At 50.2% G+C, this 14,576-nt stretch overlaps 1 protein-coding gene across 5 annotated transcripts in view; it reads left to right on the forward strand.

Moving 5' to 3' along the window:
- PLEKHG4 (pleckstrin homology and RhoGEF domain containing G4) overlaps positions 1–14,576 on the forward strand; it is a 157,306-nt gene that overhangs the window by 98,801 nt on the left and 43,929 nt on the right. For all 5 annotated transcript variants that reach the window (XR_010592651.1, XM_065567563.1, XM_065567564.1 and 2 more), the window contains exons 11-13: positions 6,554–6,692; positions 7,983–8,105; positions 10,168–10,359. Coding sequence is in view for 4 of the 5 variants with exons in the window: in XM_065567563.1 (XP_065423635.1) it covers positions 6,554–6,692; positions 7,983–8,105; positions 10,168–10,359 (454 nt within the window). In the remaining variant the exon portion in view is untranslated. The remainder of the gene's footprint in view (positions 1–6,553; positions 6,693–7,982; positions 8,106–10,167; positions 10,360–14,576) is intronic.

Here is a 14,576-nt window from a genome sequence, read left to right on the forward strand (position 1 = left end):
GTGTCTTGGCCCACTGCAGTGGTGTCCTTGTGCCTTGGAGCCCTAGAGCTGTGGAATCTCTAGGTCCATGAGAGTCAGCACTGATGTGGATGCCTTTGTCACAGCACTTGCTGGGGGCCTTGGGACGACAGGTGTGAACGTGCGCCTGGCAGCCTCAAAGCTTTCATCTCCAGCAACAATGCGGCTCACAGACTAAGACACCGGAGATGCTGCAGGCCAGGCTGTTAATTATCTCTCGGTTTGAATTCGTATTCCACCCCCAACTCCTGGAAGTCTGGGTACTGTCCTCACTGATTGATCTGTGAACACAAGCAGGTGGAAGTGTCTCTTTCTCCTGCCCCCGTCGCTCTCGTTATGTTGCACATGTAGAAGACAGTGGACTTTTGAGAGGAGACGAAAGGCAAGAGTTCCTCCCAGGTGAATCCAGCCTTCCTTCAGCTCAGAGAGGACTGGATTAAGGACCTGGGCCAGGTCCCACATGCCAACAGCTCTCCTGCCCAAGCTATTTGAATTAATGTCGAGGGGTGGCTTTCACAAGATCCCCTATCAACTGCTTTAATAAATACCAGGCTAGAGTGTGTCCCTCCGTCCACCGGTATTATTTGTAAACCTATCCTGTTAGTCTGGGAAGATGTTTTTTGCTGGCTCCCCATGCCTGTCACAGTTCCATGTCCCTCTAGATTGGTTGGTTGGTTGGTGATATTTTCTCTTAATATTTGTTCCATTATTTGGTTAGGCTAAAAGTTGGACGACAGGACAGTAATGGCTGGGATCACTCTTCTGCTACTTTTAGAAATCTGTACTCCATTTGCTCTTCACCTCGGTCTACAGGCACAAGACACAGACACCTGTTTTTGGCAGCCCACGGGGTCCTCTCCTGGGGCTGTGTTCTTACACACAACCCTCTCTGGAAAGTGAATCCCTAAATCTCCATTTGATGGGGGCGTCCACCCCACACAAGACTTGAAGGAGTTAAGGTGGCTGAGGGGGGCAATGAACCCCTCAGACTGCACCTGGACGAGGAGCCAGGGAGCAGGGGTTAATTAGACAGGGCTTAGCTGCACAGGAACAGGAGGGTCCTGTCTAAAGCCCAAGGAGTTGAGAGCAGCAAAGGGGGGTGAGGGGGGGTGCAGGGACGTAGTCTGCAGTCACTCTCTGGGAGGAGGGAGGTGTTTGGGGGGCTATAGAGCTAGGTAGCCTATAAGCTATTCCCTGGGAGGAAGGAGTCTGGGCTGGCAAACCCAGAGCAGGGAGAAAGCTAGAAAGGCAGGAAAGGTTCAGGGGAAAAGCAGCAAGGGATGGGGTGCTGAAGTGAGGACCCCTGAGCTGGAACCCAGAGGAGAGGCCGGGCCTGGGTTCTCCGACCTGATATTGAGGGAGTAGCATCTGAGGCTGTGAACGGGAAGACTGCCTAGGATTGCTGGAGATAGACTTTGGTACCCCCAAAAGGGGAGACCATGTAGTGACCTGGCCGGAGGGCTGAGTCACAAAGAGGCAGCAGCAGCTCGGGGAGCAAGAGAGGGGCTGCAGACCGAGAGAGACAGAAAGATGGCGTCAACCGCGGGAAGGGGCATCAACCTTGCAGAGCTAATCCCCAGAATGGCCAGGAGGAGGCACTGTTTAGCAGTGAGAGTGCCCCAGGACAGCCCAATTCTAGCTTTGGGAAAGGAAACTTCAGAAAAAAATGCAGTGAAAAAAGTCTTGAATTATAGGTCTAAAATTACCCTAGAATTATACAACAGAACTGGCCCTGAACCAGAAAACTGTTAAAGACTCTTGGAACCTTTTCCACACAAACGATAATTGCCCAATGAAAACAGGATTCAGGGAAATATAAGCTGACATCAAGCTACTCATTTTTGTTATAAATTATATTGAATCTGCAGTATTGCAAATTTAATGTGAATGATTTGACCCTGAAAGAATGCAGTGAAAGGCTGTCTACCACACTCACGTGGGCAGGGGAAACTTTGACTGATTCAAGCAATTCTGAGCTTTAGCTCTCGATGAGATTTCTCTGTGTTTTCAGACGGCCCCCTGCTTTTCATTGGGAGAGTTGCACAAGCCATTAGTGAAGTCAATTAAAGACTTTAACCACCATTTTTTTACTTTCTTATGTTAACAAGATAGAAGCCATCTTTTCTACACAATGTTAAACCAGAGAGTCAGATCTGTTTTCTTCAGTTTACACACACACACACACACACACACACACACACACACACACACACACACACAAAATTTCTGTCATAAGATATCATTGAGGCCAGAAATGCTTAGACATTAAGCAATGATTAGAGTCAAGGATGAGGGCACATATCAGTGAGTTAAAAGGTAAAAAGTAACTTCCACAAATGTTCTACTTATAACAACAGGCATTAAAATCCCAGGAAATTCAGAGTTAAGATTGAATTTAAAAGGAGCCCCAACATTTATAAGTAAGGAAAAGCACTGTTAATGCGCCCAGATAATCTTAACTCTGTCCAATAGCCATGCTAGTCTCCAATTTTTCCTTCAAAAAGAAGAACAGGAGTACTTGTGGCACCTTAGAGACTAACAAATTTATTAGAGCATAAGCTTTCGTGGACTACAGCCCACTTCTTCGGATGCATAAGAAGTGGGCTGTAGTCCACGAAAGCTTATGCTCTAATAAATGTGTTAGTCTCTAAGGTGCCACAAGTACTCTTGTTCTTTTTGCGGATACAGACTAACACGGCTGCTACTCTGAAACCTGTCAATTTTTCCTTCGCTGATTTTTTGCTACCTACCAGGAGAGTTGGGAGACAGCATGTAGGCTGGTTTTATTCAGGGTCTGTGGAAGGCAGTACCCGCATTTCCCTTTAACATCTTTTCATCAGAGTTTGCACTGTTGCTGTCAAAACCCCGTCTCCTCTGAACTCTCGTGTACCAGGTGTCAGCCTGGGAGTGATTTTGCTCTTGGCTGTTCTATCGAGGAATCCATTCAGTTCCATGGTATTTTGAAGAGAAAACAAACAAACAAAGTTACAAGTGCCCGAAGAGACTGAGGTTTAAAAATTGGCTGCTGTGCATCTGGCATCACTTTGGATGGAAGTTTTCTATGGAGTTGTGCTGTGCCGAGTTAGTTGTTCAGCGCTATCACACCGCCTCATGCCAGCTAGATACTAAATACAAAATTGCAGGATGATTGCCATTAAGTACCAGCATTCATAGACCAAAGGGCTGTAATTTATGGTAGAGATGTGCTTGGGTGCTGGACTGTTAATAACTTTCTTCCTAGGGGTAACCGTTTCAAAAGCTCACTTAGGAGCCTGAGAGTTAGGCTGTTAAGGGCCAGATTTGTGAAGAGATTTCTGTGCTAAAGGTGCAGATAGGCCAGTGGAGTCCGGTGCCTTGACACTCTTGAAAATACCACTAGGTGGGTATCTGTAGCTTTAGGTGCCTAACATCCTTTCAAAATCTGGTCCCTACATCTCTTTTGAAAATGTGGGGACAGAGAGGAGAGGGGGGCACACTATCAAGACGGGGTCATGGCAGCCGGGGAGCTGGTGCGGATGGAGTACCTATCAGCTCTTAAAATATCAGGATTACACCTCTGCTTAGACTCCTAAGTCACGTAGGTGTTTTTGAACATTTTTCCTTGTTGAGCGTTTTTAATCCAGGAAGTTTAACAAAGTGTCAATATGTGCATAGATAGGCTAGAAATGTGGTGCTGATATCACGTGATGGATTGTGGGACAAGTGACGAATAAAATGTATCATACACCTTGGATATTTCACCTGCACTCTGCCCATTAATCCATCTCCCCCCTCCCATCCCCGGTTATCCTAACATTCTGAACAACCAAGCAGCTCAAATACCCACCACTGGTTTATTGTAGAGAATATTCCCTGCTTTTCCTCCAAGTATGAAATCTCCTCCCGCCCTCCCCCCCCCAAAAAAAGTAATTACTCCTGCCCAAGGGCCAGGATGGGCAACATTCAGTCCTGAACCAGCAACATGGTCTGATAGCTTGCGACCCTGGAAGAGCTGGAAGGGGAAGCTTTATCCTGTTGGGGAGTGGAGACTCCCAGTTTTCCAGCAGGGGCAGCACACTCACTTTTAGCTCTGGAATATCCCGAGATATATCTGCTCCTAAAATTGTGGCAGTGTTATGGAAAGAAAATTAGATCGTTTTTAGAGTGTTATATGACTCCTCTGTGCCTGGTGCACTTGGGCTCATGTGACTAAGACACCTGGCCTTAGTAGGATAAAAATTATAGCCCTAATACCAAGTCAAAAAATGATCTGTAAAATAGATGGGTAGGTAATAACCATACGAGGACATGTATGTCTGATCCAAAGTGACCATTTGCGTCCCTTATGAGAACAGACTACAGTGACAGTGCTTGGCCGTATCACTGAAGGGTATCATAGTATTTTCTTGTAAGGGCTGATAGAGCTCACATTGTTTCTTTTCTGCTTCCATGTCTTTCCCTTCTTTATAACTATAGTTAAATAAATCAATCTGAGAGATTCAGTTACACCACACACTAGCTAAAACACAAGGGTTTCCCAGCTGAACCTCTGTAGCTAGGGAAGACTGAGCTTTGATTCCATCCTGACACGTGGGTCCTCTACAATCTCTAGCAGCGCTCCAGAACCTCTGTTCCTGGTGGTGATGTCGCAAGCAGACAGGAACCCACTGATATTCAGGCTCCAGCATCAATTACAGCAGAGCCCTGATTAAGGGGTGGGGCTTCCCTGATTAAGGGCCCTATAAAAGAGGAATTCGTTAGGGACATGGACTGAACTGAAGAACTCAAGGATCTGAAAGTGATGGACGCTTGGAATTACTTCAGAGTTACAGAAGCTATCTGAAGCCTGTGTCCCAAGTAAGGGTAAAAATTGTTAGGGATGGCTTACAGAGTTGGATGAGCAAGCATCTCAAACAGGTTATTAAGAAAAAGCAGAAAGCCTACAAGGAATGGAAGATGGGATGGATCAGTAAAGAAAGCTACATCTTGGAGGTCAGAAAGTGTAGGGAAAAAGTGAGAAGCCAAGCACAGTTGAACCTTGGAAAGGAAATTAAAACAAGAAGTTAAAGGTTCTACGGCCATATAAATTAAAAAAAAAAAACAAGGAAAAAAGAAGTGGAACTGCTAAGCACTGAGGATAGGGTGAAGATTAAAGATAATCTAGGCATGGCCCAACACATACATGAATACTTTGCCTCAGGTTTTAATAAGGGTAATGAGGATCTCAGGGATAATAGCAGGGTAGGAAACGGAAATGAGTATATGGAAATAGAAATTACTACATCTGAGGGTTGAAGTCGAACTCAAACAGCTTGATGGTACTAAATCCAGAAGACCTGGATAATCATCCAGGAATATTAATGGAACTGGCACATGAAATTGCAAACCCAAAGGCAAGGATTTTTAACGAACCTGTAAACTCGGGGGTCGGACCCTGTGGCTGAAGGGTTGTTAGTACAATACCTGTTTTTAAGAAAAGGAAAAAAGTGATCCAGCCTGTTAGTTGCATGCAAGGTTTTAGAACAAATTTTGCAGAGAAAGTAGTTAAGGACCTAGAGGTAAATGGGAACTGGGATAAAACACGTGGTTTCACAAAAGATAGATTGTGCCAGACCAACCTGATCGCTTTCTTTCGGAAGATAACTGATTTTTTGGACAAAAGAAATGCAATGGATATAATTTACCTGGATTTCAGTAAGGCATTTGATTCAGTTCCACATTTGTACAAAATCTCAATTTTGGGTCAAAAAGTTGAGTGCCCCTTGCAGCCCACGTGCGCTTTGGAACGAAGTACTGTAAAGAACCCCGGCCCCTTGGTAGGATCTCTGTCTCCGTTCCGGAATAGAATGCAGTGACATGGTAGTAGGGTAAGCTGCAGCAGTGGAAGTGCCCTGCTGTTCTCTGATATATATTGTGACGTTCTTTGTTCTTGCATGACAAGAAACTCCTGGATGAAGGGTGACTGAAGGTATGTCTACACAGCAAAGAAAAACCTGTGGCTGGGACCCTCCCACCCTGCAGGGTCCTAGAGTCCAGTCTCGAGCCCGAGCCCAGAAGTCTACATCAGGGTTTCTCAAATGGGTCGCTGCTTGTGTAGGGAAAGCCCCTGGCGGGCCGGGCCGGTGTGTTTACCTGCCCCGTCCGCAGGTCCGGCCGATTGTGGCTCCCACTGGCCGCGGATCGCTGCTCTGGGCCAATGGGAGCTGCCTGAAGCGGCGCGGGCCGAGGGACTTACTGGCTGCCGCTTCCAGCAGCTCCCATTGGCTCGGAGCAGCGATCCGCGGCCAGTGGGAGCCGCGATCAGCCAGACCTGCGGACAGGGCAGGTGAACACACCGGCCCGACCCGGCCCGCCAGGGGCTTTCCCTACACAAGCGGCCACCCCTGTTTGAGAAACCCTGGTCTACAAAGACCCACAGCCCAATGAGCCCAAGTTGGCTGGCACAGGCCAACTGCGGGTTTTTCTTTGCTGGATGGACATACCCTCAGGGGCTGCCAATAGCCAAGTCATATATAGGTATGAAATACACACTGACTGGACTTGTGTTCCCTTTCAGAGACGCTCTGGATGCTGCTAGCACACTTTATAACCGAGTGGATGAGGGTGTCCACCTACTGGTGATGATGTCAAACAGACGCATCCAGGAACTGGAGCTAGTGATGGAATTCGAGGCTTTTGAAGAAGGTTTTAGGGAGGTAAGGCCAGTTTGTCATTGGTTGTAGTGATTAGCCATGACGGCATGTCCCACAAAGATGGCCAGGTATTTAATCCCAGTTTCTGTCAGGGTTTGAACCAGGTGGTAGTAAAGTAACACAAAAAGGGTCCCAAAGGGACATGTCTTCGGATCACAAAAACACTCCACAAGCAACTTGGCATTTAGTAGTTTTTGCCCCGGTTGAGACGGGCACTCCCCACCTGATAGCATCCAGTGACCCGGCATTCCTGTCCTGATGAGACATACAGACTTGGGGCCAGCTTTCCAGATGTGCTGAGCACCAAGTCAGCAGATACTCTGTATGCTCAGCACTTCGGAAAGTCCAGCCCCAAGCATGTGACCTTCATACCGGTTTGATCCAGTATAACCCCATTAATGTCAGTTAGGTTCCCTCAGATACACACTGATGGAAATCAGATTAGTCCCTTAGAATGCAGAGGCCTCCTGGCCAGGCACACAAACACATGATGTTTCCCATGGTGCACTGCAGAGAAACTCTTCTGGAGGTACCGCTGAGGAGCCCTTCCCCCACCTCAGAGGAGGCCGATGGGGCTCATTCCATCCCTTCAGAGCGAGCAGAGCCATCTCAGCCCCCAGGGTGGGAATGGGATTAGGGAGTGTGTTTGTAGGGAGGGCAGATGAAGACCAACACAGTCTTTAGCCAGGTGACAAAGTCTGACTATCCCTGAGGAGATGAGCCCAGTGTCAGTGATGAGGAGCTGCTAGGAATAACATGGACACCGGAGATTATCTTGGGCGCGGTGTGCAGGAAATAAGACAGCAGATATCCTAGGGCCCCACATAACCACATAGGTGCGACTCCATTGCTGTGTTCACAGTGATGCCGTTGCTCCTCATCCTTCTGCCAGACCCAAGTTGGAGTGGGGAGCAGGAGATGTGGCAGCAAATGGAGCTTTGGCAGCAGGAGCAGTAGGAAGATAGGACCAGCCCAGGAGTTGCAGAGCTTTCATCCAACTGCTGTTTGCCCAGAAGCACAGACCTCAAGCAGCCACTCACTTTGCTTATGCCTGAGGCCCTGTGAGCAACAGCAGAGCAATTATCCAGAGACCTAACGTGGAAAAGGTCCATGCGTAAAGCAGGAGGCACACACTGAAATGCTGAGACTTGGGGAGAAATGCTCATGCATTCTTTCCAGTGATTAAATGACCAACCTCACCAAAGAAGCTCCCTGCTCTTCCACACAAAGGCCTGCCTTGCACAGCAGCACTGGCTGACAAATAGCACAACTGCTTTCCCCTTTTTCTCCTAGGTCAGCACTTGGATCGAGAACGTTGGCGGGAAGCAGCTAAAGGAAATGATTGACCTGGACGATTCTTTGGAGCTGCTGCTTCGAGCACAAAAGCAGTTCAGGGAATTTGATCTTGTTGCCAGTGTAAGTGTTCTCGGATTGGAAACAGGGGCAGAAGAGTTTGTGGTGGGAAAGAACACCCCTACCTGCCACAATAGTGGGGGAATTGGCTAGCGGATGCCGCCTGCCAGTCTGATACATAGTGTGCGCTGACACCGTCCTGGGGGCACATCCCACAGATCAGGCTTAAACGACCTCTGACCTACACTTGAACAGAGTGATCCGTACACACAAGGCTGGAGACACCAACACATTTGTGGGTAGCTCCGAGAGAGACTGAAGGTATCGTACCATTCCTCCTGGAATGCTGTGGAGTGGAGTCTGCCTTCGTCTCTGCCTACGTGGGCTGAGGATTTAATTGAACATGTGTTTCAGAGGGAGACTTTGTGTAAGTCACATCCGTGTCCCTCAACAACGCCACTTGGCCCTTCATGATGCCTCCTGTCACATTCCCCTGTCCCCTCTCCAAACTGCCAGCGGTGTCTGCCTCCCGCACCACCTCCTTTCCTTTGCCCATCACTCGCTCCAGGACTCTTTCCATACTGTCCATATATTTGTAACCCTTCTGCTAAGTGGTTTCAGCAGCAACCAGCGCCGGGTTCAATAGCCAGGGGTCCTCTTAACATTGCAAAACAGAACTGGCTCGAGCCCCCACCCAGTAATCTGAGAAAACTAAACACCACCCCTGGCAAGCACTGGCTCCATGTATGACAAAAGAAAACTTATTATTGAAGTGAGAGGAAACGGCATTAATTTGGGAAAATACTGCAACACCGATTCCAAAGCATGTACTCCTTAAGTGAACACCCACTCCACAGTACATTGGGCAGTGTCCTTTGCCTCAGTTTCCCACCTTTCGGTGTGAAAGTCCAATGAATGAATGTCCCTTCAATACGCCACTCATGGTTGCAGGGCCGTCCTTACCCATACGCAAAGCACACAGCTGCGTAGGGCACCAGGAAATTTGGGGCACCAAATTTCCTGGTGCTCTGCACAACTCCGTGCTGCTTCAGCCCTTCTCCGGCTCTTCCCCAGGGCCCCCTTCCCTGCCCCTGCCCCTTCCCTGCCCCTTCCCTGCCCGGCGGCGGGAGTGCAGTGACCCGACTCCAGCTGCACCGCTGGTGAGTGCTGGGGGGGTAGTTGCCCCCCAAGCCAGCCCTGCCCCCCCGCAAAGGCCTGGGGCCCACTCCCCCCCTCGCGGAGGCCTGGGGCCCACTCCTTGCTCCCCTCCCAGCAGAGGCCTTGAGCCCCCCACACACACCCCGCGGGGGGTGAGGGGGGTGCATAGGGCCCCAGAATAGTTAGGGAAGGCCCTGCACGGTTGGTAGTCCGCAGTCAGCGGAGGCCCAGAGTTCAGAGATGGTAAGTACAGTTCTGTTGCCCTTTACTCTTACAATCCAGATAACAACTTTTCATTACTCCTGCGTTCAAAACTGAAGTGACTTGTAACCCCAGACCAGCCAAAATCGATACTTTGGCAAAGCAGGTCCATCTGCTGTGCCCCTGGGCAGAGTAGATCTGTCTGTTCAAATACGGGCTTCTCCTGAAGTCTTTCCCTCCCTCCCCGCCCCGGTTCACCGTTAGGTGTCAGGAGAGAGCTCATTCAGACCCTGCTTGTGTGGATAAAACACCTTCCTGGTTCTGGTTCTCCAAGCCAGGGCTGCCCTCTGAAAAGCTCACCGCTTCCAAGCCACCTATGAGACAGTTATTGTGCGTACAGCTCAGTGGATAAGTCACATGTCTGTTCATGGGACGGGAATGTTTACAGAAATGTCCAGGATGTGTCATGGATTTTTTGAACGCACATGGTTCTTGAAACACTTCAATTTCCTTGATCCTAAGTAGCCTGTTGTCATGCAGGCCTTTTATGCTAAAGCTACCGATTCACTGCATCTAATCTGAGCTTCACAATGTAATGGGGTGCTTTTAAAGCATGATTGCCCGAGAGAGCTACTGTTTTGCATCTCTGTGCCATGCTAGGTTTAGCTAGTCCTAATGGTTCCCAGGGGCTTTGGAAGTCTCCCAGGGTCTCTGTTTCCAGGTCTCCAGTGCAGCACACTGATCCACAACTGACATTTTCTTCCAGGAATATTGTAGAAGGGGACAGGAAGTGTTAAAGAAGCTGGACAGGTGGGAAGATTTTTCCTCTGCAGACGTGCGTGTTTATGGACTCAAGCTGCAAACATCTAGAAATCAGCTGGAGGAGTTCTGCACCCGACTGGATGACACCAGGAGTCGGATTGGAGGGACAGTCAGGCTGTACGAATTCTTCGACAAGGTGAGGAAACAAAGCGCTGAGCTTTGAGTAGGGGAAGGTCTGTGCCCAGGAAAGGACATTTCCACTGGGGAATAGGGGGAAGGACCCCATAGTTTTCCTCTGGTCTAATTCTTCTAACCTCCAGGCCCGATATGGTGGGCACATCCTTACAGTCAGCATCAGGGTCTTGATTGGACAGAAGGGTCCTTGAGCTGTTGGCCTGGAGACCAAGGGACCAGAGTTCTGGTGTCCTGGCTTTCAGCACAGAGGAGGCTTCAAGGCCATGGCAGTGCTGGTGTTTTTCTGAATACCATGTACTTCATGTTGTGGACAGTTACATGTGTTAATGTGGCATGCAGCCCCTTCACCTGCAACCATAAAAAGAGCCAGTTCTCTGTTCTGGACAAGTCTGTGCAACGAAACCAGGTCTGAGAACATAGTGCCCAGAACCTCGTGGGTGATGGCAGCTGGCTGGAGAGTAGGGTTGCCAATTTTGGTTGGATGTATTCCTGGAGGTTTCATCACATGATATAATATTTAACTAAAGATTAGTCTTTAATTCCTGGAGACTCCCAGATAATCCTGGAGGGTTGGCAACCCCGTTGGTGAGGCCCATAGGGAGTGAGTTGGAGGGGAGGCCGTGTGCCGTGCACATTGTACAGGAGCCTGGAGTACCCAGAGTTCTCACCCCTTTGCTTCGACGTGAACACAGTCTGCCTGCCATCGGGGGCTTGGGGCGGGTTAGTTTCTGAGGTCGCCGATGCAGAAACAGGAAGAGTTTCCATGTACATTTTAAAATCCTTGGCAAGTGTCAAAGGCAAATGAATCCGTGTTCTATTTATTTCCCAGTTGTACAAACACTGGGTATTGAAGTTCTCAAATTCCAGAAAGAATCAGACCCTTCCAGTTAAGCTGTACCAGATGTAGGCGCCGCTTAGACGCCGTCTCTCTGAATGGCCTTGGCAGGCAGAGGTGTTCGGGGGGGTGGTGCGTGTGAATGCTGCTAAACACAAAAACATTCAGAAACAGGCTCCAGCACGAAGGGGTGAAGAGGAAGTGGCCCAGGTTGTTGCCGGGTGGTTGTTTGGTGACAGTCTCTGCACAGGCGTGTTCCCCCAGCCCGGGCTATGCTCTGCCCTTGCTCCTTCATTGAGGGGAGGTTACAGGCACCCACTGAGAGCAGAATATCATGGCAGTGTTGTGGAGGGAGCGCCAGGATATCACAGAACAGCACCCAGAGACCGGAGAGAGGAGTCTGACGGCTCCAGGGACAACGATGCTTAGTCCTGGGTGGCGCTGCACAGCCACTGGTGCCCGTAGCAGCAGATCACTCTCCCCAGCTGGGCAAACCAAGGCATGGAAAAGGGCAGCGACTGGTGCGGTGTCCCAGGACGTCTGTGCAGCACTAGGAGTGGATCCCATGTCTCCTGTTATTTTAACCACTGCACTACCCTTCCTTCCGAGGGGAGACTACCACCACTGCTATAGTAACGTGTTGTGCAGCAGCTAAACACAATCTGACCTGCAATGACTTGGCTTGGAGAGCTCTGCCATTCTGAACTGCATAGGATGTTCCGTATGATCCATGTTCTGTTATTTCCTTACCCGCTGAATGATTAACAGGGCATTTGTACCCTTTAAACACTTGTTTAGCCCCTTATTTAGAGTCCAGGTAGCTTGTGTCTCAGGAGATGCCGTCCCTTTGTAGAAAAATCCCCTTTTGCCTAGTGTCCTGCAGGGCTGTGGCGTGGGTTGTAAGAAGTGGTACAGCACACTCAGGTCTGTTCGTGTAACGCCGACAGACCCCGGTTGTCGGCGGGTGGGATTGAACCTGGGACCTCTGGAACTAAATGCGTGAGCCAAAAGCCATGTGGCCCTTAGCTAAGGCTGTAAAGCAGATTCCTCAATCTCTCGCTAAGTAGTCTCGGTGCCATTAGATGGGACAGAACACCACGCCCAGAAGGTGTGTGAGGTTACATACTTCCCCTAGCTGAGGAAGCACGTCCCAAGCTTCAGAGTCTCCCCAGTTGAAATCCCAGATGAGTCCCCACTTGTAACGCCAACAGACCCCGGTCGTCGGCGGGCAGGATCGAACTTCCGGCCTCTGGAGCTAAATCATGAGCCTCTACCACAAGAGCTAAAAACCATATGGCTGTTAGCTAAGGCTGTAAAACAGACTCATTAATCTCTCTCATAGGGCTGGTCCACACTAACCCCGCACTTCGAACTAAGATACGCAATGTCAGCTACGTGAATAACGTAGCTGAAGTTGAAGTATCTTAGTTCGAACTTACCGCGGGTCCCCACGCGGCAGGCAGGCTCCCCCGTCGACTCCGCGTACTCCTCTCGCGGCGCAGGAGTACCAGCGTCGACAGCGAGCACTTCCGGGATCAATTTATCGCGTCTAGACAAGACGCGATAAATCGATCCCAGAAGATCGATTGCTTACCGCCGGACCCGGAGGTAAGTATAGACGTACCCTAAGAAGTCTCGGTGCCACTAGATGGGACAGAACACCACACCCAGGAGGTGTGTGGGTTACATTTGCAGCTGAGCCAGGCTGGGGATGGAAGCTTGTCTTACAAGCTCTGCAGGTGCATTGGTGAATGAAAACGTGACGGAACAGTTTGAAAGTTTCATGAGATGATTACATTAGATCTCTCTCTCAAACCCATTCTGCCTGCCAAACGCAAAGGCAAAGTGAAAGGCATGGTATGATGTGGAGAGGGAAGAACGGAAGTTCAGTCTAAATTAATTTACTCTCTTCCATTGCCGGGCCTCTCTGATCTCACACAACCACCTTCTGCTCCTGCTGGTGGCTCCCTGACCCCTAAAGGCCTTCTTGATAAGCCTGAGCCTGGATGGGGCAGTGGCAGGAGGCTGCGATTAGCAGCATCCCTGGTCTTCTTCCCCATAAAGACCCTGCAGTGTGCCAGATCACGTGCTCTGGAGGTGAGCAGTCAGGCCGCATGCTCTGTGGGGTCGAGCGTCTCCTTGTGCTGCAGAATATGGCGGGTGCCAGAAGAATGGAGGGATTGTGTGGTTGGCCCATGCACATACTTGCTGCCCAATGAGAGAGGTGAATTCCACCTCAGGAAATCTGCCGGCTGCTGTCCCAGCTGAGGGCTTCCTGTGGTGGGCAAGTGCTCACTGGGGTGTTGGGTGCAGGGTGTGAGAGCAGGGCAGTGCTGCCCCACTTGGCAGACCCCTAAAGACCTGTCCTTTGGATCCTACTCTCGGTCCTGACTTGACTTAGGCCATTAAAGGTTGGGTGGGTGAATGATTCCAGCAGTCAGTGTCCCAGAGCCCTTTGCAGCATGCGTGTTAGGAGGTGCAGCCCCTCCCCAGGGGTGGGAATCGCTGAGCAAACCAGAATTGCCTGAAGGGTTTATTAGAGGCCAAGGACAAGCAGTTGGAGAAGAGGTCTGTGTGGTGAAGCAGCCTGAGCTGGCCAGGCCGCAGGCCGCTCGCACACTAGGCTGGCTGGATTCCTTCTCCCTCCCTCCCCACTCCTCAGAGGATGCAGCTAACGCCAAGCTGAATGTTTCCCCTTGTCTGCACTTCCTTTATAACGGCAGTTCTTGGTGCCTGACAAAGGCTGGGCATGTGCTGGGCTGAGTAGAAGAGGAGGCTTCCCATCCTGCCCCTGCTGAGGGGAGGAAGGGTGGGGGTGGCTTCTCTGAGTATGTGTCCGTGTGGATCCCAGTGTTGGTGCATACATGCCTCAAGTGCACGAAGCCAGATTCTTTAGCAGCCCCCATGAGGCTGTGCATGCTCCCCCTTGGCCCCCCCATGTGCTGCCACAAGGGCACAAAGGGCAGGGCAGGCCCACGACCCCCCCTGGGTTCCCTCTTCCCACCTGTGCCAGCAGGATAGAAACTAGCAGTGTAGTGTCTGCTGACAACCCTCGCATGAGCTGTCTGTACCTGCACTTCTTCACGTGGTGCTGACTTCTCTGCCCAAGTCTTGGAGTTGCCCGTCTGCTGGACAGAGCGCTGGATGGTCGGGTTTTGACCCAAATGGGGGTGTTCGACTCTGGCTCTTCTGGGCCTGACACCACTCTCAGAGATTGTTGTAGGACACAGTGCTTGAGTCCTGTGATTTCTGGTTCAAGTGGAGAATGGAAGGCGAACCGAGCAGTGGCCTGGGATGTGGAATTCACCCAGGCAGGAAAGTCATCATCTGTGTCCATGCAGGTGCCACTTTTGGGGGTCTAATACTTTTATTCACCCCCCCAA

This window comes from Chrysemys picta, chromosome 14, assembly GCF_011386835.1.
Source record: "Chrysemys picta bellii isolate R12L10 chromosome 14, ASM1138683v2, whole genome shotgun sequence".
Classification (NCBI taxonomy): domain Eukaryota; kingdom Metazoa; phylum Chordata; order Testudines; family Emydidae; genus Chrysemys; species Chrysemys picta.